Source organism: Melitaea cinxia, chromosome 9, assembly GCF_905220565.1.
Source record: "Melitaea cinxia chromosome 9, ilMelCinx1.1, whole genome shotgun sequence".
Lineage (NCBI taxonomy): Eukaryota > Metazoa > Arthropoda > Insecta > Lepidoptera > Nymphalidae > Melitaea > Melitaea cinxia.
Window position 1 is genome coordinate 761,016 of NC_059402.1, and position 26,589 is coordinate 787,604.

Consider the following 26,589-nt stretch of genomic DNA (forward strand, 5'->3'; position numbering starts at 1 on the left):
AAAATCGTTTATTATTTCATATTAATCGTGTCCCGTATTAATGTCATCTAAGATTGGGTAAAGATCGCATCCGTCTCGCTACCAGAACCGATAATAGCAGTATTGTACAAGCACTCGTCGATATAATCAAGTATAAGAACAATTGAGACATTTTTAAATCCCAATAAATTTTCACCAACCCAATAATAAATTATCAGTTATGAACTACTTTCAGGAAAGACCATTAAGATCAATCATAAAAAATAAATATGTCTATCATAACATTCGCAGAATAGTCTAAAATTTCGAAATAAAGGTCACTAAGGTTCTGGTAGCGTATACGGCAGCGCCACCATGAAGGGGTCGGCGACGTTGGTGGCGCGGTCGGTGGCGCCAGTGTCGCGGACGAGGTCGGGCTCGGGCACGACGGTGGCCAGCGACGCGCTGGACGCGCCCAGCGCCACGCGCACGTGCAGCGTGCTGTCGCGCCACGCGCGCCACGCCAGCTGGTGCTCCTGCACCTTGAGCAGCGCCCAGGTCGTCAGCAGGCCGTTCAGCGCGCCTGCGTCACAGTCGCAATACATCACATCACGTCTCCATTATCTGTGGATGACTGTCATATTTTTTTTTTTTGGAATAGTCTTAAATAATAAACAAATATGACGTACTGCCGACCACAGACAATAGAGTAGTATTGTAAGTATAGTAAAGTGACACAAAGAGCAAATGAATGAACAATATTAATAAGCCATAGACGAAGATAAAATTCATTTTATGTTCAAATATTTAACGCTAACATAATGCTAAAATTATTTCAAAACCTAATAACATATTGAATATTTTTGCTAAGAATTAGTAGAGGTACAGAATTACGAAAAAAACAAAATATATTAATCGAGCATCGAGTATAAAAAGCAACAAATTTATATTTCGTTTATGTGAAATGGTCGGTAAAAAAGACGTCAAAAATAAAATTTACAACAAAATAGGGCCGCCTGTGTCTAGAAGAAAAGTCGACCCTATTAATATTATTGTCACATTATTTGTATTTGCTATGAATAAAAAACCTTGCGCCGGCAGCACACTCTCTCTAACATCTAAAAAAAGGACTAATAACATTTTCCTAAACGAAGCTCTCATTGGGTAATCCTAAGACTCATCCTAAAGTCTCAAATTTTTTTCCTGTGAACTACAGTAAACTTTTATACCATTGCTATGTGGTAAACTTTAATATTATATGGGATAGCGTTAAAAATGTTCAGGGTGAAATTGATATTCAGCAATATTCATAATATAAAATAAAAGCATTACTATAAACACTTTACCATAAAAGATTGACATTTGCATTTTTTTGTAAGCATTTTTTTTGTTCTCAACATAAAAAAAAAGACAAAAAAAAAACAATTAATAACAAAAAACAAATTAATAACAAATCGCTTTACGGTAACATTATTTTATAATCTATTAACAAATTATAATTCTAAACAATTTTTAATATCATATCAAAAATTGACCGCTCCAGCGGGATTCGAACCTGCGTCTCCGACTGACCGTGTCGGCGCTCTAGCCAATTAAGCTATGGAACGATGTACCCGCTAGAGCGAAATTTTTGATATGATGATTTTTATTTTCGGTTTGAGCGAACCGTGGCGCCGTCTATAGTGAGTTCTTTACAGAGACCCGTAACTATTCAAAGTTTCATATTACAATGAAAATCTTTGACAGGAGACGACACCGTGCTATTTTTAATATGTACGATTTTATTTTTGTGTTACCCTCACATTAGGAATTCTAAACAATAGAATGAATGAATGAATAGTTACGGGTCTCTGTAATGAACTCACTATAGACGGCGCCACGGTTCGCTTAAACCGAAAATAAAAATCATCATATCAAAAATTTCGCTCTAGCGGGTACATCGTTCCATAGCTTAATTGGCTAGAGCGCCGACACGGTCAGTCGGAGACGCGGCTTCGAATCCCGCTGGAGCGGTCAATTTTTGATATGATATTAAAAATTGTTTAGAATTCCTAATGTGAGGGTAACACAAAAATAAAATCGTACATATTAAATTATAATTCGTGAAAATTCAAAAAATAGTTAAAGAACATGGCCTATTTTATCGCTCATGCTGTTCATTCACTTATACTCATTCACCTCTAAAAATATTATAACCATATCCCTATTTGCCTTTTAAAAAAAAGATATTGAAATGTCATATTCAAAAATATTAGTTATCTGTACTCTCGTAATTCGTATTTTAATAGTTTTTATGTGTTTAAATGATAAATTGATATTTGTTTTTAGTTAAATAAATAGTACATGGAGTTTTACAATCAGGATGCTCTGTGCTGGTAAGTGTCAGTTACAAGCTTTTTCGAGTTTTTAGTGATTTTGTTTTTGTTTTTTGGCAATTCCCACTTGAATTGAATTATTTATATATTTGTTTGTGTTGTTTACTGTTAAGTGTACGTTGTAAGTAGTTTTTTTTTGTTTTTTGTATTTAAAAAATGGATACCGACCCGCCGGACCCCGGTGGGGGTAACAAAACCAACAGAAAAAGACCTTTAAACGATCCTTCTGACTCTGACCAGACTAAAAGGTTAGTTGTTAACCCATCTTCGTCGATTCCTTCAATTCAATTAACATACACCAGCCCCGAATTTCAAAACGACAAAAGGTTATACTCTTCGGATGATGCTGCTCCATTTGTTGTTCATGTCACCAAACCTGAGTCTGAATCCAATAGCGGTACGGTTCTTCGCCCTATTCAATTTGGACATTTCTTATTCAAAAACAACATCAAAAACATTGTAATGGATGGTATCAAGAGAATCGGTAGGAACCGAATTTCTATTGAATTTAGATCAGCCGAACATGCTAATCAATTCCTAGACCATCCCGCCCTTGGAGCTGCTGGATTTACCGCATTAATTCCATCTTATAGTGTATCTCGCATGGGAATTGTTCGAGATGTCCCAGTAGATTGGTCTATGGAGGAATTTGTAGCTAATTTAGAGGTTCCCCTTGGATACGGTAAGGTTATGAAAGCTAGGAGATTGAGCCGGAAAGCTGTTAATGATGGTTCCCCTACCTGGATCCCCACCCAGTCAGTTGTCCTTACTTTTAATTCTCAAAAGCTCCCACCTCGTGTTTATTGTTTCTTCTCCTCTCTACCAGTTGAGACTTATCTATTACCAACAATACAGTGTAACAAGTGCTGTAGATTTGGACATATTAAAGCACAATGTAGGTCCAAACCCAGATGCTATAAGTGCTCCCAGATGCATGAAGGCGAAACATGTAATGTATCATCTCCTACATGTCTTTACTGCTCTGGTCCACACTCAGCAAATGATACTTCTTGCCCAGAATACTCTAGGCAGAAGTCCATTAAATTGATCATGTCTCAAGAAAGCATATCTTACCTCGAAGCTTCTGCCAGATTCCCTCATGTAAGACGTTCATTTGCTGACTCTACAAGAATCTCTTCCTCTTCTCCTGCTTCCTCTATAAATAGAAAGAATACTCCTCTAACGACAATCTCCTATAAAAAAACAGTATTTACTCCTCGACGCCCTCCTCCCCCTATCACACCCGGCTATGACAGTCATGCTCATAGGGAGATTGTAGAGACACCTGTTTCTGAATCTCCAAATGGATGTGCAGTCCCAAATGATTCTCTCTCTCCTAACGATAACGTTATTGAACTTCTTACTTCTCTCCTGATCAACTTGCTTTCCCGGTTCAGTGATTCCGAGCTACCGAACAATATTCACAAAAACTTAACTCAGCTTGCAAACCTCATTCCCAACAATGGAGCACATCATCCTACAGTGGAACTGTCGTAGCGTTAAAAACAAAATCCATGAATTATTATATTTAATTAAAAAGCACAATCCATTAATTCTTGCCGTTCAGGAGACGTGGTTAAGACCTGGTTCTCATTTTAGAGTCCCAGGCTATACATGCCTCCGGGACGACAGGACTGATGGCAAAGCTGGAGTAGCCATACTGGTCTCCAGGAACTGTATATATTCTTCAGTTTCCATCCCCTCACACAGTGACTTAATCAATATTGTGGCTGTCCGCATTTTAAACATTACTTTCTTCTCTGTGTATATACCTGAACCCAATATTAACGTCCTGTGTGAATTCTCATCTGTCCTCTCGTCTATTTCTCCCCCTACTGTTGTATTAGGTGATTTTAACATTCATCACACATCTTGGGGTTCCCATTATTGTGATTATTTGTCCCCATATTTTTTAGATATCTTAGATGATTATAACCTTGTTATGTTAAATGACGGGTCCCCCACTCGCAGAGTCTCCCCTCTACAAAACCCAAATAGTGCTGTAGACTTATCATTCTGCTCTGCATCCCTTTCTTCCCTATCCTCGTGGACCATTCTCCCTCATTCTTTTGGCAGCGATCATTTTCCAATTGTTATATCACTATCATTCTCTTCTAGACCTACTGTTATCCCTATTCCCCCTAGATTGAAATTTAATGTGGCCAAAGCAGATTGGTCACAGTTTGCAGCAATTACGGATAATGAAGTCAGTCATATCCCTCCTGTCCAATCAAATAACCTCCACCTAGTATATAATTATTTTAAAAATGCACTCTTGCAAAGTGCTGAAAAGGTAATTCCTTTAAAAGGCTCTGGCACTTTTAAAAGGACATCCCCTCCTTGGTGGGATGCTGATTGCTCAAATGCATGTAAGCGTCGCAAAGTTGCAGAGCGACAATACTCTCTTTCCATGAGTCTAGATAATTATTTAAATTATAAAAGAGTGGCAGCTGAAGTGAATAGACTACTCTCTGAAAAGAAAAAGAGTGGCTGGTACCACTTTTGCGAAAGTTTATCCCCTGCCTCTCACCCTTCTATTGTTTGGAAAAACATTAGGAGATATAGAGGAACACTTTCTGCTAGTGATAACCATCAGTCCAATGACACATCTACTTGGATCAATGCCTTCTCGCAAAAGTTGGCACCTCTATCGGTCCCTTCATTGGAAGAGTGTACAACATACATAACCTCAAATCATATCCCATCAAATCAATTCGATGCCCCCTATTCTATGGAGGAATTTCAACTGGTTTTGCAGTCCTTAACAGACTCCTCTCCGGTGAGGATGGTATTCCTTATTCTTTTATTGTCAAGAGTGGTCCAGCTACTCAGAAGCTTTGCCTAGATATCTTAAATTATATATATCAATCGGAAGTTCCTCCAAATGAATGGCGAAGACAAATAGTTTTGCCTATCTTGAAACCGGGAAAACTTAGTACAGACCCATATGGCTATAGACCAATAGCATTATCGTCCAGTATCGCTAAGATCCTTGAACACCTTATTAAAAACCGATTGGAATGGATCATGGAAAGTGGAGGAGTCCTTTCCAAAACTCAATTCGGTTTTCGAAAAGGCTTTAGTACTATGGACAGCCTTGGGATCTTCATGACAGACTTACGCATTGCATTCTCTAAAAAAGAAACAGTTGTGGGAGTATTTCTTGATGTGGTATCTGCATATGATAACGTTCTTCTTCCGGTACTCAGGCAGAAAATGCTAAATCTGAGTATCCCTGTGAGGATGACAAATTTTATCTACAACTATTTTTCTTCCCGCTCTATTATTATATCTACAAGACATTCTTCTTTCCCTCCAAGAATGGTGTGGAAAGGACTCCCTCAAGGCTCTGTTTTGAGTCCTCTCCTTTATAGTATATATACTCACGACTTAGACCTCTCAGTTAATTGTTTTTGCAATGTCCTTCAATATGCAGATGACCTATCACTATATATTTCTTCCAAAGACATAAATGAATGCACTACTCGACTTAACTCTGCCATTGCCTATTTGAATGATTGGTTAGGTAATCATGGGCTGTCTATATCTATTGACAAAAGTACTGTAGTGGTTTTCTCTCGTTCCAGACTTGTTCCTGACATTAATATAACTAGTAACCAACAAGTTTTCCCGGTTAAAGATAGTGTAAGATTCTTGGGTGTTTATCTGGACTCAAAGATGATCGGTATATATCACATTAATCACATAAACCAGAAATGTGAAAAGAACATTAATATGTTACGGTCCCTCTCAGGAGTATGGTGGGGCTCCCATCCTTATTCCCAGAAGCTACTTTATAATTCCCTTGTCCGTAGTCATTTAGACTATGGATCTTTTCTCTTAGAACCCTGTAATAAATTATCTTTAAAGTCATTAGACAAGATCCAGTCCAAATCACTAAGAATCATTATAGGCGCCATGCGATCCTCCCCGTTTAATGCTCTCCAAGTCGAATGTGTTGACCCTCCTCTTCATCTTCGAAGACAATACCTATCTGATAGATTCCTTTTTAAAGTCTTTCAATCCCACTATCACCCACTTATTAGTAAACTCCATACTCTTTCCCAACTCTTCTCTTCCTCTAATTATTGGTTGCACAAAGATCCCCCATGCCTCTTAATTAGTTACCAAAAACTGACTAGTCTCCCTTGCCCTATCTATCAATGCCGACTTAATCCCCTTTTTGATACTCCTTTTGAATCTCTTATATTCTCACCTCACATTATCCTTAACTTTTCTATTGAAAAAGGCTCACCTATTGCTAACATTCAATTTAATCAAATAATAAACGAACAGTTTAAGGACTGGATACTTATTTTTACGGGTGCATCAAAATTTTCTGTTCATAGCTGTGTTGGTGTGTCCGTCTGGATCCCTAAAGTAAATGTGATTTTAAACTTTAAATTAACTGCCATGTCTTCAGTTTTTACAGGGGAATCAATAGCTATTTTAGAAGCACTTTCTTTTATAGAATCACATCATTTAGATAAGTCCATTATACTGTCAGACTCCAGAAGTGTTCTTGAAGCTATCGTGTCAAACCCATTTCGGTCAAAAAACAAATTTTCTTACATCCTGAAAATAAGACAGTTACTTTTTAAATGCCACTCACAGAACATTCAGGTTGTGCTTGCATGGATTCCTGGACATAGTGGGATTTTAGGTAATGAAAGTGCAGATGCTTTTGCTAAAGAAGCCACAATATCTGGTATCCTTAGTCAATTTAGAGTACATTGCCAGGATCTCATCCCATTTGCAAAGTCTCACATGATGACTAAATGGAATAACCTTTGGTCTCAGTCAAGCAGATCCTGTGGCAGATATTATGCTGAAATTCAAGACTCCATCCCTCCAAGACCTTGGTTTTTCCAATACCGTCAAGCTTGCAAATTTGTCTGTTCAACAATATGTCGCCTTAGACTTGGACACTCATGTACTCCCGTATTTCTTGCAAAGATCAGAATCAGGGACAACTCTCTTTGTGAATGTGGGATCGACGAAGGTACCCCAGAGCATATCTTTTTCTGTTGCCCAAAGAATTATTCTTCTCTCTATGACTTACTTCCTCCATCTATTCCCCGTCTTTGTAATTTCAAATCTATTTTATCGTATGTACATACCTCTTTTATTGATATTTTATGTTCGTATAAATAATTGTAATGTGATGTCTATCTAATAAATTAACAATTTGTGTTTGTGTTTGTTCTAGGTAATTCAACAGTGAAAGTCTGCCACTTTAATACCGTATAAATATTTAACACTTGTACTCTCATGACACCAATATTCTTAGCAGAGCATTTACCCTAAACATAAAATCATAGACTCACTCTGACATTGGCAAATCCTCACGGAAGCCATTATACAAGAAGAAGAAGAAGAGTTTTACAAATGTCCGTAAGCTAATGTGTTGTGAAAATGAGTGATACATGCGGAAAAAAACGTGAATTACGATTGACAGGGGTTTGTTTACCAAATAAGACTCTTCCAAAAAAACGGAATATACACTCTAATACTCTAAATGTTTTGGTGTAATGTTTTGTAACCCAAACGCAACGCGGCAAATAAATGTATTATTATATTTGTTACTAGTCTGGGTGTATTTCTTTATGGGTCTCTTGCTATGCCTCTGAAAGCACATTAAACTTGGTCCCGGTTGGTATAAAAGGTACCTGATTGAGAAATTATGCGCCAACTCGCCTCCGGTATGGAGGAAGAGGGCTTCGCTGGAACGGATACAGTTTGCATCAATCTATCAATTTCTGCATTAATACCATCTACAAATCTCTTATTTATTTATTGGAACCATATGACAAGTACTAACTTTCAATTACAAAAAGAAACATAAAAAACGGTACACCCGGTAAAATTATGATACAAGGTAACACATTGAATATTAAGAACGACTTTTTAACCGACTTCAAAAAGGAGTAATTTTTAAAGTTGATTAAAAAGTCTTTGTCTTTGTTTAAATAGACGAAACACTTTGATAGCAACGCGGCTATAATTTACAGTGAAAATTCAACGAGAAAAAGAATTCGTTTCCATGTGTGATTCTTTAGTTGTATGCGACAGATAGTATTAATATTTCAAAGTAAAATTTATACACCACTCCATATTTATAACACCAACAGATCCCCCCATTTGAAGGAACGCAGTTAAAAATCGAATGCCAAAAATATTATAAGATATAAATGAAATTGATATACGGTAGAGTAAAACATTCACAAACCAAAATTGTAAAAGATTGCGTAATTGGTATGTTTCTGGCTGGTTTGCCTTTAGCTCTAGTAGGACTTCACATAGAACTGACAGAGATAAATGAAAGCGAGAATAAATAGTTAAGTAAGACAAACGAGTCACCGATGATCCCGATGAGCAGCGAGGAGAAGAGGTTCGCGGCGAGCGCGGCGCCGCCCCCGCGCCGCGCGCCGGCCTGCAGCGCCGCGTCGCAGGCGTGCAGCGCGCGCGCCGTGCCCAGCACCGAGGCCGCGCCCAGCGCCGCGCCGCGCCACGCGTCGGCGGCCAGCGCGCGCCCGCGCCCCGAGCGCGCCCACTCCGCCAGCGAGCGCGCCCACGACCACCTGCGCACTGCGCCTGAGGATGTGCACGGGCGCGCACGGGCCCGGCGTGGACACACGCGCGCACATACACATAGGCGTGCACGTGCCTAGCACGGACACATTCACACGCACAAATACACACGAGCGTGCACTAGCCCAACACGGACACACAGGCGAGGGTGTGCCTCCCCTCTCTTCCCGTGGGTGTCGTAAGAGGCGACTAAGGGATAACACAGTCCACTACCACCTTGGAACTTAAAAAGCCGACCGGTGGCGGGATAACCATCTAACTACTGGCTTTGAAATACACACGCCGAAAACGGGCAGCAGCGTCTTCGGTGCGACAAAGCCAGTACTGCGGTCACCAACCCGCCTGCCCAGCGTGGTGACTATGGGCAAAACACATGAGTTCACGTTATTTTTGGCGTAAACTTGTGGAGGCCTATGTCCAGCAGTGGACTGTATAGGCTGTAATGATGAGGGCGTGCCTAGCATGGACACACACGCGTGCACGCGTCATAAGACATAGCCCATTGTGCAGACATTTTGATAGTTAAATACATAAAACGTTTGAATGTCGTCCGTAGATTTAAAAAGCTAGGAATCGTTATTCATAGCTCAAAACATTTATTGCTTATATTTATTTGTAAAAAAGTCATAAAACGTTACAAATTGTTAAAATACTTCCTACACCTACTTGTGACTCCGTGTGACCACGTAATGGTGGCGACACAGCTCGCAATAGGACGTAGCGGCCTGCAGTAGCCAGCGCTCCAGGCACGAGCGGTGTACGGCAGCAATAGTTCCACGACAGGAACATGGCCTAACAAGACGCTCCGCGGACTCCCCTCCGAAGCAGATGCGACAGATATTGTCAGAGTGACTGCCTGATATACTCGGCACTTCTTTTGCATCCGACCCCTATGGTGATTTGAGTTTATTTGTTAGATTTCATAGTTTAAACATTTATTTATACAATATGTCATGTTACAGTGAAATACAACAAAAATATCTGATTATCAGTCATAGTTACCACATGAAGGAAAATTACCCTTTTATTTAGTAGCAAAGCGCAGACTGAACCAAGTATGGACATAGATCGCCTCGTCGGTTGTAAGACTGACGAGGCAGGGGATGAGAAAGTAAGAGAATCGGCAATTCTCGCACGCATGAGGCGTTGTTCCTCACTCTCGGTTAAATTTACTGAAAAATATGTGTACTTTATGTGAAATCGAATATTTGGTTATTTAAGCAAGAGCTAAATAAGCCCTTAACGATCTTCTCAATAAATTAAAAACCAAAATGTACCTGGTGATCCAATGCCCGGAGAATAACGACAACTAATATCAGTTTGTAAGGCAATCGACCGTAAGTCCCTGTCTCTTTGTGAGTTTGTTGCGTGTAGATTTGACTACAATATTTTGTAAGAAAGAAAGAAATCTATTTATTTGGGGCATAACATAAATCAATGATATTAAAATTTTCGTATACTATATTAAATAATAGATCAAGGAAATAATATTACTAACGGCCATATGAAACGAAGAGCAACTGGAAGCAGACATACTTATAGTCACTCTGCTGTCTGAACTTTTTGAGCCCCAAAATATTAACAATGTTTGTGCTTCCGCTACATTACACTCCTTAAAATATAATATTAAAAATAAATAAGCGAACAAAAAAGCTATAGTTTAATATTGAAGCTGTGCAAAATTACTCTTAAGAGATTTGATGCGCTGCAAGGCCTATGGTATTTAAAATTGATATTTTGTAAAGTTTTTAGAATATTTGGTGTGTAAGATACTGGAGCAAGATCAGCCTTTCTTAAATTTTGTACTGCATCAACACGAAACGTAGGAACTTCGTTCGATTCTATTAAACTATTTGAATTAACAATATTAAACATTTTATTCTGTACAATCCGGAGGCATCGTCAATATATATCTAAATATTTTAACATGGTACGATTAATATGAAAATAATAATAATAATAACTTATCTAAGACATTTAAATCAAAATTAACAGACTGTCTAAACGTCAAAAAAAATCAAAGAAGGATTATTTCATAACAATACAAAAGTTATTTGAACGAATCCGATTGCGCAACACGATTGAAATTGACAGTCTATATAAAATATCTCTTACGAGATTTCTGTCTAGTCTGTGCTAAAAAGAAGTACCTATCAAGTCGGTAAAACTCACAAAAGCGAATCTGACAGATAAGACAACCACTATTAATTTTTTGGCTCCACGTGAATATTAAAATAACTTGTGAAATACTTTAAAAGTTCAAGTAAATTAGTAAAAAGTTATAACAATCATGGCGGTACGTGTGCAATTCGAAAATAATAATGAAATAGGAGTGTTCAGTAAATTAACAAATTCATATTGCCTAGTCGCTATCGGCGGCTCGGAGAACTTCTACAGCGTGTTTGAAGCCGAGTTAGCGGACACAATTCCAGTGGTGCATGTGAGCATTGCCGGCTGCCGGATTATCGGAAGAATGACTGTTGCAAATAAGAACGGACTCCTCGTACCGTCCTCGACAACTGACACAGAACTTCAGCACATCCGCAACAGTTTACCAGACTCAGTCAAAGTACAGCGAGTAGAAGAGCGGCTAAGTGCTCTTGGCAACGTAATTGCGTGCAACGACTACGTTGCGTTAGTACACCCAGACTTAGACAAGGACACTGAAGAAATTCTGGCCGACACATTAGACGTAGAAGTATTCAGGCAAACAGTAGCAGGCAATGTATTGGTGGGGTCTTACACTGCACTGAGTAACCGAGGCGGTCTCGTTCATCCGAAAACAACAATACAGGACCAGGATGAGCTTTCATCGCTATTACAAGTACCCTTGGTGGCGGGAACAGTGAACAGAGGTAGTGATGTTGTTGCTGCCGGACTCGTCGTTAACGATTGGAGTGCCTTTTGTGGAATGGACACAACATCTACAGAACTCTCAGTGATCGAGAGTGTGTTCAAGCTCAATGATGCAAAACCCACAGCTATCACATCAACGATGCGGGCCTCTCTCATCGACAGCATGTCATAACACTAAAATGTGGCGTAAAATGATCTATGCTAAGGGTTTCAATATATGTGTGATAATTCAGTAATATTATGACATAAAATGTTAATGTGTGTCATCGAGGCACTACCAAACGACTTGTTTCTTTTATTAAAATAAGGAAATAAATAGAACTGTTTCGTTTTATTCGTATTAATTAAATACTTAATAACTTGTAGTTAAGTTTTGTTGATAATTTTGATTTGTTACATAGACCTTTTATAATGTGAAATTTGTACAACACACTAACTGCACTGCTGATACCAAAAAACTCAAAGCTTAATATTAATAATATTTTCCCTAGCTATATTCTTCTAACAGGAATATAAAATAACTTAAGTAAATAGAGGAATTCACAATATTTTTTAAATGAAATCTTGCATAATAACAACAAACAACAATAAATTTGAAGGTAAGTAAAACCATTACAAAAAATAAAAATTGTGGCAAAGCTTTTATATCAGTTGTGAGAAATAATTATATTTGAGTTTATATGAAAGTTTATTTATTTTATTCATCTGTAAGCATATTTTTAGTTATTACTACAAAAAAGTCGGATTTACTCTAAAACATTAACAATTTTTTATTCTTCATCAAATCTGCCAACCAGCAGTCATCTCTTTCATGGAGAAAGACATTAAAGGCTGACACTTACAGGCTGAATTGATCATATTATTCAGACGAAGTCCCTACTTAAAAAATATAACTGGGTCTTTATTGGCTGCAAAATAATACATTCATAAGTATGGCAAGAGAAAACAAAAAAAGGGTGTGACTGCTCCGACGCACCACTGGAGTTCCCTGCAAAGTTATTTTACTCTTTGGTTCCCTGTATTTTGATTGATTGATTGATTGGTTTAATGGCTTTCAGTTGTGCCAAAGGAGCACGGTTGATTCCGCCAATGTCACGTAGAGTGGAGAACACACGTAGGAGATTAATTGATCGGTGGAGTTGAGATAACTTTATTGATATAATTTTGAAAACAGGCAAAATAGTCAGACTTTTGAAAACAGGCAAAATAGACTTTCATTGTTACACCATAACCTAAAACAACACAAACATTCAATGTGAAACTAAGACTACAGCTGTTAGTAACTAAACTATTACAAACTAATTACACTAGGACAGACATTATATATTTGCAACTTAATTTTATTTATTTCAAAATATTTACACAAAAATCTACAATAGGGACTAAACACCAACATTAATCCCCGTATTTTATTATTATACTCAGATCGACTGTCTAAATAGGCACAAAAAAAGCTTACTATATAGTTATGAAAAAGGTTAATACCATATTAAATGGTAAAGAAACGAATCAAATAATGCCATCTATCGAGCGATCGACGGCGTTATTAAAAAACGTCTATCGGAACCCAATAGGGTCTGATAGATGACGCTTTCTTATTAGTTTATCCTTCCGATAGATGGCGTTACGAGAACGTAACGAGGCCATTCGTTCAGTAGATTTTACTCCTCATATTTTTTTCACACCGGGAGCCTGATATGAAAAACGATTCTTAAGGAGTTTCTCCAAAAAAATCTTAAAACATTCTATAGCACCAGCTTTTATTTATTTCAATTTCGACATCACGAAACAAAATTGTAAAAACCGTCATCAATAGACGCTGTAATTTATTTAATGCGGATAATAACTGTTTGCTCCCAAACAAAAAACCGCCCAAGTGCGAGTCGGACTCTCGCACCAAGGGCTCCGTACAAAAATTACTAAAAATATTTTTATTATAATATGATATAACTAAAATTTTACACTTTTTGCAATTTTTCCTTTATCTGTGCTATAAAACGTTGCTTAGTACCAAATCAAATATCAAGATACCGAGTTCACGGGAAGTACCCTGTAGATTTTGATTCCCTTGCGACTGCCGATGGCTGTATCTTTTGTTTATATTGGCTAAGAAGTTTAATTTTTTTACAGCTCTAAGGAAAACTAGACTTGAGTATTGGATGTAAATTTCAGCTTGATACCTTCACGCGCTCCTGTGAAAAAGAATCTTGACAGACAGACGGACAACAAAGTGTTCTTATAAGGGTTCCGTTTTTCCTTTTGAGGTACGGAACCCTAAAAACACTTCGATACACACACGTAATACAACGTAGGTAGTTAAAAAATAATAAAATAATACGCATTATTATTATATTGTTAGATTTTTAACTCCAAAAATTTAACTGAACACCAAGAAATAGGTACATGGCTCCGGAGGTAAGTGGAGTGAGTGGAGGAGACCTTTATACACATTGAGATAGGGTACAGGAAATACCGTTTAAAAAACTGTAGCAGCCCGACTGAGGAAGTACCTCGACCTTACGGAAGGTTACAGCTAAATAATACTGCATTCAAGCGGTGTTGTGTTCCTGTGGTGAGTAAGGTGAACATAGCTGTTGGGGGGATTGTAGGGAGGGTTGGTAACACGCTTGCAATGCTTCTGGTGTTGCAAACGTCTATAAGCTACGGTATTCGCTTACCATCAGATGAGCCGTACGCTTGTACGCCGGGCTAGTTGTATAAAAAAAGTACTCGTAGTAATATAGATCAAAAAAATTGAATATGAGCTTTTAGCCAGCTTTCTATTAAAAAAAATCATTAAAATCGGTACACCCAGAAAAGATTATAAGGTAACAACACACACAAAAAATCGAATCCAGAATTGTCGTAAAGGTCGCCAGCAGAGGTCGAACCCGTTTCCGTTAGCAAAACAGCCATTGTTGATGTAGCATTTCGCCAACCTATCTTCAAAAATGTTAGTGTCGTAGGTAAATGACATCATTTGTAAATACTAGTATTCTTTTTATAAGTTATTAAATAATAATAAAAAATAGTTTTTTAGTAATAATATTATAATAATAATAATCTTTATTGGACACAATCATAATTCATATAATAAATAGATTACCCTGACTCCTGCACTAGTAGTACTGTGTTGCAGAAACCAGTATCCACCTCTTGATTGCATGTAAAAACAACTTATTACACCTTACGCGTCAGGCTGTAATATCCCACTACTGAGCATAGGCCTCTCTCTCTCTATGTAGGAGAAGGATCAGAGCTTAATCCACCACGCTAGTCCAATGCGGTTTGGCGGATATATTCCCTACTATGAGTGTTCAGTACATGAACATAAATTGTAAAATTATTGTAGAATTATAGTGAAAAATAGTGCATCATAGATAATAAAATTAGTTAATTAAATAAGTCTCAAAAAAGGTGTAATAATGGCAATAATTTATCTTTAATATTAAAGTTTTGTGTATGGCAATTTTCCTTTCTTTTTTTCTCTCTTGGACGGCCATTGCGTTAACATATAAAAAATTGTGTGCATTAATTTAGAGTCAAAATAATAAAATAAAGTTATTGAGAAAATTAAAGTATGTTTCATTAACATACTTTAGTGGTCCTTCGATTGTTAATTGAATAAAATCAGTGATTCGTCGTAATATTACCCGGCGTGCTTGCTATGAAAGCACATAGTGTCGGTGGCGGATACCTATGGTGAAAACACAAGTTCGTGGAGCATTCATCCTATGCATGGTGCCCAAGAAGTTGCTGGAGGCCTACGTAAGTTCCCAAATCTATATTTGTGGACGAATTTCATACTTTCTTCGTTGGAGTTTTTTCAATTGGTGTGAAGTTGGTTGGGAGTGTGACGTCACGATCAACGCATAAATAGAGCAGCCATTTGCATTTCGTTCGCCGCATCAAAGAACAGCGAGACGCTAACTTCAGCACGAAACGTCAGTCAAGTGTGACAATAGTGTTCTGTGGTGACAATCATCTGTCACTTGCACTTGACACCTCCCGGCTGTCATCCTATAGCTTCGGACAATACATTGTCGTGTTTTAAATCTTTTATAAGTTTATTTCGCAATTGGAATATTTTTCACGTAAACATTATAAAATGGAGACGGAAATTAAACGTCTTAGGATAAAAAGGCGACAACTTAAAGCAATAATTACAAGGATCGAGTCTTTTATAAAAGACCCGGTTGCGCTAGCTGCTGCAAGCAAGGACATGTTGCAGGCAAGAAAGGAGAAGCTTGTAAGTACATTGAAACAATACGAAGAAGTATCCTTAGATATATTGTCAATTGATGAGAAAGACGGTGAAAACATATCAGATGTTGAGGAAAAGTATTTTCAAATTTTGTCAAAATTAAATGAAACCCTAGGTTTATTAAGAAACGGTGAGAGTTTAGCTAGTGTTAGCATTTCTAATTCTAAATTACCAAATATTGATATATGTAGTTTTGATGGAAAAGACTTTACAAAATTTAAATCTTTCATGGACTTATTTTTGGCAGTAATAGATAAAAATCAATCTCTTTCCAATGTTCAAAAATTATTTTATTTAAGAAAATATGTTACTGATGATGCTCTTTCTTTAATTATTAACTTACCGATTGAAAATGAATCATATCCAATTGCCTTAGAATTGTTAAACAAGCGTTATGACAACAGACCACGTTTAGTGTCTAATCATATAAACATTTTGCTAGATTTACCTCAAATGCAAAGAGGAACTGCAGCTATAATTCGGTCATTCGTATCTGATATAAGACAACAATTGTATGCACTTAAAAATTTAAATATGCCCACCGATAGTTGGGATATGTTGTTAATATCAATATTAAGTCGCAAATTAGATTCATACACCAATAGGGCTTATCATCTGGATAAGGTGGACTTTGATCAAATGCCTACTATTGATGGATTTCTGACTTTTTTGGAAAAGCGTGCTATGGCGCTTGAGGATAGCCCCACATTAAAGGGTGCACCTTGCTATGAAGGTCCTCGTTTTAAACAGAGTCCTAAGGCAATAAACACCGTTATCAAAAAAGCTTGTTTATTTTGTAACAGTATGGATCATCCTATATTTTTATGTCCTAAATTTAAAATGAGTACCATAAATGAGCGACTCAATTTTGTCAATTTAAATAAACTTTGTAAAATATGTCTACGTGAGCACAGCGACAAATGTAAGTTTAATTTTAAATGTAAAACTTGTAAACATGCACACAATTCACTCTTACATGAAGAGAAAAAAGATATTGTAACTTTGCACTCTAACAGACTGTTATTCAATAATGTAACTTCTGTTTTGTTACCTACTATACAGGTAAAGATATTTGATAAGTATGGACAAGAATTTTATGTAAAGGCCCTACTAGATAGTGGCAGTCAAGCTTCAATTATAAAAAGGTCTCTTGTTGAACAGTTATACTTAAGTCCTATTTCTCAAACATGTAATATCATAGGTGTAGGCAACAATAATAATCAGGTCAGTCAAATTGTAAATGTCACATTGAGCTCACTAATTGAAAATACTCAATTTCAGGTAAAATGTCATGTAGTGGATTCCATAACCACAAAATTGCCTCAAAATTATTTTGATTTAAGTAGCTTGGAGATACCCAAGAGTGTTACGTTAGCTGATGTCAATTTTAATGTCCCTTCTGAAATTTCTTTATTACTCGGCGCAGATTTGTACTTTAAGACCTTATTACATGGTCACATTTATTTAAATAATGGATTGGTGTTACAGAATACTCTATTCGGGTACATAGTGGGTGGCTCAATGGCATGTAATAATATAAAAAATGATACTACTTTAGTTATTAACCATGCGGTAGAAAATGAAGATAAGTTGAGTGACATAATGGAAAAGTTTTGGTTGTCTGAAAAAGTTCCTGAGGTGACTAATAAAGTAAATTGTGAATTTCAGAAAGCTGAACGTATCTTCAAAGATACTATGAGTTTAAAAAATTGCAGATTTTATGTAGATTTACCGCTAAAGACTTCGTTAAATATGTTGCATATTGGAGATACATTTACAGCTGCACTTCAGAGATTTTATTCATTAGAAAAGATGTTTCAAGCTCATCCTAGATATTTTAACCAATATAAATGTTTTATTGACGAGTACATATCTTTGGGACATGCTAAAATAGTAGATATAAATGATTATGATGTTTATAGTGACCCTGTTTATTTTCTAGCTCATCATGCAGTGCACAATGAGCATAGCAAGACAACCAAATTGCGGGTTGTGTTCAATGGGAGTCTGAAATCACAATGTAAAATATCACTTAATAATGTCATGTTAAATGGACCAATAGTTCAAAGTGAGTTATTTGATATACTAGTATTATTTAGAACTTATCGCTATACATTGATGTGTGATATTGAAAAAATGTTTAGGCAAATTTTCATTAATTCTATTCACACGCCTCTGCAAAATATTTTGTGGCGAGATAATCCACAGAAACCTATAATTTGTTTACAGTTGCAAACAGTTACCTATGGTTTGAAATCATCTACATACTTAGCTACAAGGTGTTTGTTGGAGCTTGCTTATATCTATAAAGACAGGTTTCCACTAGCTGCAGATGCTATAATTAGAAATACTTATGTAGATGATATAATATGTGGCGCTGACAACATAGATCAGCTTCGGAATCTGAAACAAGAGCTTATACAATTATTAAGCCTTGGCAGTTTTACACTACATAAATGGTGTTCAAATAATACACAAATTTTAGAAGATATACCATCAAATAGGAGGTATTTTGAGCATATTAATATTAATAAAGACAACATGATTAAAACTTTAGGATTAAAATATAATATACTTACCGATTCCTTCGTATTTTCATGTCCAGCGCAAGATTTAAAGTTACTTAAAACTAAAAGGGAAATTTTAAGTTTTATAGGTAAAATATATGATCCTTTGGGACTTATTGGCCCTATAATAGTTACAGCTAAATTGTTTATGCAAAGTTTATGGAGTTTAAAAATAAATTGGGATGAGGCTATACCCTCAAGCCTGCTAGATAAGTGGTATAAATTTGGTGAAAGTTTAGAGAAGATGAATCCCATCAATACTCAGCGTGGTATTGTTTTTGGTGATACTAATAATGTAGAGCTGCTCGGTTACTGTGATGCTTCATTTGATGCAATAGCATGCTGTCTCTATTTAAGAGTTTTTCATAGAGATGGTAGAGTTAGTGTAGCCTTACTGTGTTCTAAGTCTCGAGTAGCACCTTTAAAGAAAACACTCACAATTCCAAATTTAGAACTAAATAGTGCTCTTCTTCTCTCTCAATTAACACACAAAGTAAATAATACACTTAAGGCGCGTTTTCCTTTAAGAACGATTTTGCATTCAGATTCACAGATAGTTTTAGCTTGGTTAGGTAACAAGAACATAAAGAAAAATACTTATGTTTCAAGAAGAGTAAGAGAAATTACAGATTTAACTAAAGATTTTACCTGGACCTATGTCAAAGGTAAAGACAACCCTGCAGATTTGTTGTCGCGGGGAACTGCTCCACATAAATTGGAGGAGAGCTACATGTGGTTTCATGGACCACAGTACTTGTCTGATAAATACTATGAACATATTATGTATGATTATAAATCTTGTGTAGTGACGGATAGTATGCCGTGTGATACCCTTATAAATAGTGATAAATCAGTTAAAAAATTTTGTAATGTAGGACAGTTCGATTTAAGTGAGGATATATTCTATAGATATTCAAATTTTTATAAGTTAAGAAGAATTATTGCACTTATTTTAAGATTTAAAAACAACACACAGAATCCTAAAAATAAATTATGTGGTGCAATAACACCTAAAGAATTATGCACTTCTCAAGTTATGATTTTTCGACATATACAGGAAATACATTTTCATAATGAAATAAAATCACTTACATTAAATAAACCTGTAAAATCAAACTTAAGTAGCTTACACATTTTTCTTGATCATCAACAATTAATAAGAGTAGGAGGACGTTTAGATAATGCACCAAACATTTCGTATGATAAAAAGCATCCAATAGTTTTACCCAAGTCAGACCATGTTACACATACTCTTATAAATTCTGAACATTTAAGACTATTACATGCTGGAGCTAAGTTAGTTCTCAGTTCATTATCGCAGGCATATTGGATAGTAGGTGGTATTCGCGAAGTCAAAAAGGTACTCCATAGGTGTATTGGATGCTTCCAAATCAAGGCCGCAACTGCTAAACAGCTTATGGGTTCATTACCTGCAGAGAGAACTACTCCCGCTCGACCTTTTGAGGTAACCGGTGTTGACTTTTGTGGTCCATTTGAAATGAAAATAGCTAGAATTCGTAAACCATTAATTACAAAAGCATATATTGCCTTATTTGTTTGCTTTTCTACTAAAGCAATACACTTAGAATTAATCAGTGACCTTACCACTGAAACCTTTTTAGCATGTCTTCGAAGATTTATATCTAGACGAGGTGTACCTAATAGAATTTATTGTGATAATGCAAAGACATTTAAGGGTGCTTCCAATTATTTAACTGAACTGTATAATCTTTTAGCGTCTAAACATAATATGGACTCTGTACATCATTTTTGCTCTGATAAATTAATTAATTTTAAGTTCATACCTAGTTATGCCCCAGAGTTTGGTGGTTTATGGGAAGCTGGGGTAAAAAGCGTAAAGTATCATTTAAAAAGGGTTGTGGGTTTTGCCTGTTTAACCTTTGAAGAGCTTTATACTATTATTACTCAAATAGAAGCCATATTAAACTCTAGGCCCTTGCTCCCTATGAGTAGCGATATATCTGACTTAACATATTTGACTCCGGGACATTTCCTAATTGGGGCTCCTCTCACTAGTATACCAGAACCGAACCTTTCAGATATTAATATAAATAGACTTAAGTTTTGGCAAATTTGTACTAAAATTAAACAAGAATTTTGGAAATTGTGGAGCAATGACTATTTAACTCAACTACAAAATAGACCCAAGTGGAAATATAATTATGATAATTTAAAAGAGGGTGACTTGGTCATTGTGAAGCAGGTTAATGTGCCATCATTATATTGGCCCATGGGGCGCATTGTTAAAACATTTCCTGGCTCTGACCATAAGGTTAGAGTGGCTGAAGTAAAGATGGCAAATGGTAGAACCTATGTTCGCTCTTATCAAAAATTATGTCCGCTTCCTTTAGTTAACTAGTAGATTATTTATAGGCCAAAGTTTCTTATATCTTTAGAATGGTATAATATTGTTAAAATAATTTAGTTTTAATTTAAAGTTGCATTAGGTTTAAGATGTAAGACTATGTTTAATTTCTCATACATACACATTTTACACAATTTATATTCTCATACTAGTATAGTTTTGTTTTTTGTCAAGCTTGCCCCGCCAACTATGTTCAGTACATGAACATAAATTGTAAAATTATTGTAGAATTATAGTGAAAAATAGTGCATCATAGATAATAAAATTAGTTAATTAAATAAGTCTCAAAAAAGGTGTAATAATGGCAATAATTTATCTTTAATATTAAAGTTTTGTGTATGGCAATTTTCCTTTCTTTTTTTCTCTCTTGGACGGCCATTGCGTTAACATATAAAAAATTGTGTGCATTAATTTAGAGTCAAAATAATAAAATAAAGTTATTGAGAAAATTAAAGTATGTTTCATTAACAATGAGTAACGATCGCTATCAGGTGTACATGATAACAACCGGAATCGACGGCTTAACGTGCTCTCTGAGGCACGGTGGTGTGACCCACAAGGACTGCACAAACACCCAGACCACCGCAAACATCTGTATGGCTAATAAAAATGTTAGTCGTGTGCGGGGATCGAACCCGCAACCGCCAGCGCAATAGCCATAAACCAGTGCTACGACCGTTACGCCAACTTATGCCCTTAGGAATTAATTATTATTAATTTAATGGTAAAAAAGAGCTAATTAATATGTACGATTTTTATTTTTGTGTTACCCACAATTAGGAATTCTAAACATTTTTGAATATCATATCAAAAATTGAATTTAATTGTGGGTAACACAAAAATAAAAATCGTACATATTAAAAATAGCATGGTGTCGTCTCCTGTCAAAGATTTTCATTGTAATATGAAACTTTGAATAGTTACGAGTCTCTGTAAAGAACTCACTATAGACGGCGCCACGGTTCGCTTAAACCGAAAGTAAAAATCATCATATCAAAAGTTTCGCTCTGGCGAGTATATCGTTCCATAGCTTAATTGGCTAGAGCGTCGACACGGTATGTCGAAGACGCGGGTTCGGATCCCGCTGGAGCGGTCAATTTTTGATATGATATTCAAAAATGTTAAGAGCTAATTAAATAATAATTTTATATTATCTAATTTAAATAAAATTATCATTTGAGTGGAAAGCACGTGCCAATCGTGTTTAGTTTCTCACTATTTCTTACCATGTGTATGTGCTTGTGTATGTACATGTGTTTGGGTGCGTATGTGTGTGTGTGTGTGTGTGTGTGTGTGTGTGTGTGTGTGTGTGTATCACATCAGCTTATGAATATTATATAACTGTTATTTAAAGATTCTCTGTAGCATTATAATCTAAGCATTTTAACCAGGCAAGTATTTTTCTCTTTTAAATATAGTTATTAAGTGTTCTAATGTTTAAAATTGTGTTAATTTTGTTGTAAATAATTGGAGCATGGTAATTGTATCTAATGTTTTCGTCCAAACGCTGTTTTGGTAGGATTAACCGGACATATTTCTATCCTTTTGTTAATTATTGGTAAATAAGGTACACACTTCTTGTGCTATCTTTTAAGAACTTCATATATTGTGTAAGTTCGTCTAACAGTCAGTATATCGAAAGTACGAGAGGCATGAAAGCGAGAACTGGTATGAAAGAGTAAATAACAAATAACGTGCTCCGACCCCCATGTCGGAGGTACAGAAAAAAAAAAACAGTCAGTATATCAGCTTGATTATAAACGTGCGTATGTGGGATGCCAATAAGGTAGTGAGTGTATTACTTTAGGACCGCACGTTGGGCCTTCTTTGCAAGCATTATATTTATCTTACCAGCGCCTCCCCATGAACAGATGCAATATCTCACGAGGCACTCGCAGAGCACTCAATACTTACGTGAAGAGACTTAATTATAAGTCTCTTCACATATTGAACGTAAATTTAAAAAAACGTACATTAATTTCTGATCCTAGCTGTTAGTGGTAATATGTAAGTTCCAATTAAGCCGTTCATCCACTACTACCCTTCACAGAATTCGCTCTATTAAGTGTTGCACAGTCACAGTTATAGTTGTTAACGAAGTGGTTGTCAGGGTGTGTATATTTTTTAGGTCCAGAATGAGGTAACAGTTTATCTGAGGCTTACTTGCTAAAGCATATATTATAATTCGTCTTTGAAATATTGAAGAATTGAATAATTGAAAATTTGAAGAATTGAATAATAGTTGGAATAAAACAAACATAATTATAATACACTTTATTTGTAAATTACAATTAGATCAAATAATCCTATCTACGTTGACACAAAAGTTCCATCAAAACTAAGCTCAGCCATTCTCTGACAAAAAAAATAGGAACAAAAATCAATAATACAATATCTGTCACAATTTTTGTACAAAAAAACCCCAAAATATCAAAATTATGAAAATCACAAAATGATATATTTTGCAGGTAACAAAATCACAAAATGATATATTTTGCAGATAACAAAATATCAGGTCATGTTTAAAATGGTAAAATACATACAGTATTAGTAATTAAGATATCTATATTAATTTTTAACTTATACTCAGTAAAACTATTATCAAAACGTAAAACGGGATTTTTACCATAATTTTTATTTAGTTTAGTTTTTAAGTGACCATCTTCACATTTAAAACTGTTTTAAAACAAATCCACAAGATACTATTGAGGATTGAAAACAATTAAATTGATTTAAAACCGAATCTAATATTACATTACTAAAAAATATGTGACTTTGTCCCTTTTAAAAATAGCCACAATCTTCCAAATGTAGGTGGAATTGTGGAAAAGGTGACTAGCTTTAAAAATTATCTGCTAAATTGTCATTCTGAGTTCACTCCATATGGTACTCCATCCATGGTACTATTTATTTTACAACACTGCTAAAATATTAAGATTTTCCAATTATCTAGAATTCTCCGAGATCGAGAAAGAGGCCTTTGTCCAGAAGTGGGATGTTACAAGCTGAATTAATGCACCAATGTTCTACACAAAGTAACTATCCCGTTTCATCTTAATAATAATTTACATTTCAATTAAATGCACATTTTTTTATCTAAACATATCTTAAGGAGGACATTGCCTAAAACTCGGCCCCTATATTTACAAAAAAGAAAACGATTCGTCGATAAAACTGTTGAATTTTGAACACAACATGTTCAATATTCAACCGTTCATTATCAAAAAGAATCGTTTCTAACATGAGAGACGGATTTAACACAACGTAGTACAGATAATCAATATGCGAAACCTCTATTTCAGACTGTTATCATAAACGTTTAGGGAACGAGCACACCAGTAATAACATCAATATTATAAAACAATTTTGATACTTCCTAAATATTTCATTAACATAAAATTTAAATAGAAATTAATATCAACAGATTTAATGAGCAAGTCAAGTTAAATGATTTATCGCATTTACGCATTTTGTCTACCAAAGTAAATTAAACATAAAGTGTGTGTGTGTGTGTGTAAGTCACCTCCGACGCACGACTACTGTGGGGGGGGTTACTCTGGGAGTTTACTCCTTCATATCGACTGCCTACAGATAAGATGGCGTTATTAGAAAACGTCGTAATGCCATCTATTGTAGATGGCGTCAACAAAAACGTAACGAGGTCATTCGTTCAGTAGATTTTACTATTCATATTTTTCAAACAACTTTATTTAAACTGATTTTACAAGAAAATAACCAGCTTTGAATACATAAGTAACATTGTTGTAGATGTGTGTTCAAATGTACGCCTAACCATGCGAAGTTTAGGCGTACAATCTTACCATGTACAAACTAATGTAAACGTGGGTATAGCGCCGTGTACCATATTTACCATGATTCCGGTTTACTTTCGACCAGTATCAATAAACTATCTATCTAATTTTGCCAACTAAAAATAGAATTTTTACACGTCATGTCTGGTTCCTATTCAAAAACGACTCGTTTTTCTAACATAATACGAATCGTTTACTTAATATTAATAGTGACAGACACTGACAATGTGTTGACAGTTTGCCGAATTTGTATGTAACAACACTATATTTGTAACTTTTTTGAATTACTGAATGAAAAAAAAAGTACGTATCCTTTAGTAAGCAAAACCAGAGAGACTATAGAAATAAGTTTCCGGTGTGTGTGTGTGTGTGTTTATTTTAAATCTATATTTTAAGAGCTTTGATTCCGGTGTGTTCACAACGTTATTAGAATTACAAATAACTAACATTTAAGTACAATAAGAGGACAGATAAAACACATTCACACAAACAACATGACCATGTTGTCGAAAAATAATACAAAATAAAAATTATTAATTATTTTACAATGTAATGTTTCTAATATATAAGACATTTAATCGATTAAAATATATACTTCAAACTAAATAAAGTAAATTAAATACCTAAATATATTACAAATTTAATTTAAATAAGGAAAAAATTAAAAGTTAAAAAAAAAGATGTTTTAAAAAGATTTTTTTATTTACATAATGATACAATGACACAACTTTTTTTATTTGCACATGCACTCTTTACCCGTAAATAACATAAATGAGAAATGATTAGTTTTTAACAACACTATTATCAGATTATGTGCAAGAAAAATATACATTAAATTTGATTTGATTTATGAAGTCAGGTCAAATATTTTTTTTTTACATGTATACAAAATACGTAATTGTACTTAACATTTTTAATATCATGACGTTACATCACACTTCAATATGAATTAAATTTCAACATTTCTAAAATTAAACCAACACACTCAATAGTCGTTTAATAGAAGACATCTTTATAATGCATAATTCTACAAAATACTTTTCCTTATCAAGGATTAGTTGTGATAACAAATAAAGGAGATGCAAGCGAAAAGCATTAAATTAAACCCCATATACAACATACCATTTCCATAATACGTAAAATTGAAGCAATAGATTAGACCTTAAAATGGTTTTATTTAATGGATTTTAGGGATCCGTGCCTCAAAAGGAAAAAAGGGAACCCTTATAGGATCGCTGTTGTCCGTCTGTCTGTCAAGACCCTTTTTGTCAGGAACGCGTATAGGTCAAATTCATACCAAATACTCAGGTCTACTGTCCTTTGGCGCTATGAAAAAAATCAAACTTCTAAGCCAGCGCAATCAAAAGATACAGCCGTTTATGTTGCAAATTTTCGACACTCGCAAGGGAATCAAAATCTACAGGGTACTTCCCGCGAACTCAGAATCGTGAACGTGGTACGAAGCAACGTCTTATAGCAGAGATAAAGAAAAAATTGCGAACAGCATAAATTTTTTGTTGCATCATACAATAAAAATATTTTAAATAATTTTTGTACGGAACCCTCGGTGCGCGAGTCCGAATCACACATGGCCGGTTTTTTTTTGTAATTATTTTTCAAATCGTATGTTTTACATAAATGGTTTCATTTAATGTCTCTCGCTCGCATCCAACTGCATATAATTTCGTAGTCTGTGGAGTTTTATAGAGTTGCTTTCGGTTTTCTTAGAAACGGTTAAATACAGTTCATTATAAATAATTATAATAATTAAAATCGAGAC

The 26,589-nt window shown here is 35.4% G+C and overlaps 3 protein-coding genes and 1 long non-coding RNA gene across 5 annotated transcripts; 3 read left to right on the forward strand and 1 right to left on the reverse strand.

Annotated features, from left to right (window-relative positions):
- Position 1: 1 nt before the first annotated feature.
- LOC123656534 lies at positions 2–10,799 on the reverse strand. The gene is made up of 7 exons (XM_045592203.1): positions 10,611–10,799; positions 10,426–10,536; positions 10,202–10,304; positions 9,945–10,096; positions 9,591–9,814; positions 8,694–8,914; positions 2–541 (listed from the first exon to the last, which is right to left on the reverse strand). The coding sequence occupies exons 1-7, from the start codon at positions 10,797–10,799 to the stop codon at positions 300–302; spliced, it is 1,242 nt and encodes a 413-aa protein (XP_045448159.1). The 3' UTR covers positions 2–299.
- Positions 2,379–7,695, forward strand: LOC123656666. Its single transcript, XR_006743572.1, has 2 exons — positions 2,379–2,454; positions 7,543–7,695. It is a non-coding gene; the product is annotated as an uncharacterized LOC123656666 (long non-coding RNA).
- A 238-nt stretch (positions 10,800–11,037) lies between the features above and the next one.
- Positions 11,038–12,098, forward strand: LOC123656775 (eukaryotic translation initiation factor 6). The gene has a single exon (XM_045592434.1). The coding sequence runs from the start codon at positions 11,215–11,217 to the stop codon at positions 11,950–11,952; it is 738 nt and encodes a 245-aa protein (XP_045448390.1). The 5' UTR covers positions 11,038–11,214; the 3' UTR covers positions 11,953–12,098.
- Positions 12,099–15,098: 3,000 nt separating this feature from the next.
- Positions 15,099–21,451, forward strand: LOC123656267. Of its 2 annotated transcripts, none has more exons than XM_045591974.1 (2): positions 15,099–15,548; positions 17,987–21,451. In XM_045591974.1, exons 1-2 carry the CDS (start codon positions 15,515–15,517, stop codon positions 20,989–20,991), a joined length of 3,039 nt encoding a protein of 1,012 aa, XP_045447930.1. In that variant the 5' UTR covers positions 15,099–15,514; the 3' UTR covers positions 20,992–21,451. The 2 variants fall into 2 exon arrangements, with proteins under 2 accessions (XP_045447930.1, XP_045447931.1); XM_045591975.1 differs by having other exon boundaries at positions 15,099–17,682; positions 17,987–18,125.
- The last annotated feature ends 5,138 nt before the right edge of the window (positions 21,452–26,589 follow it).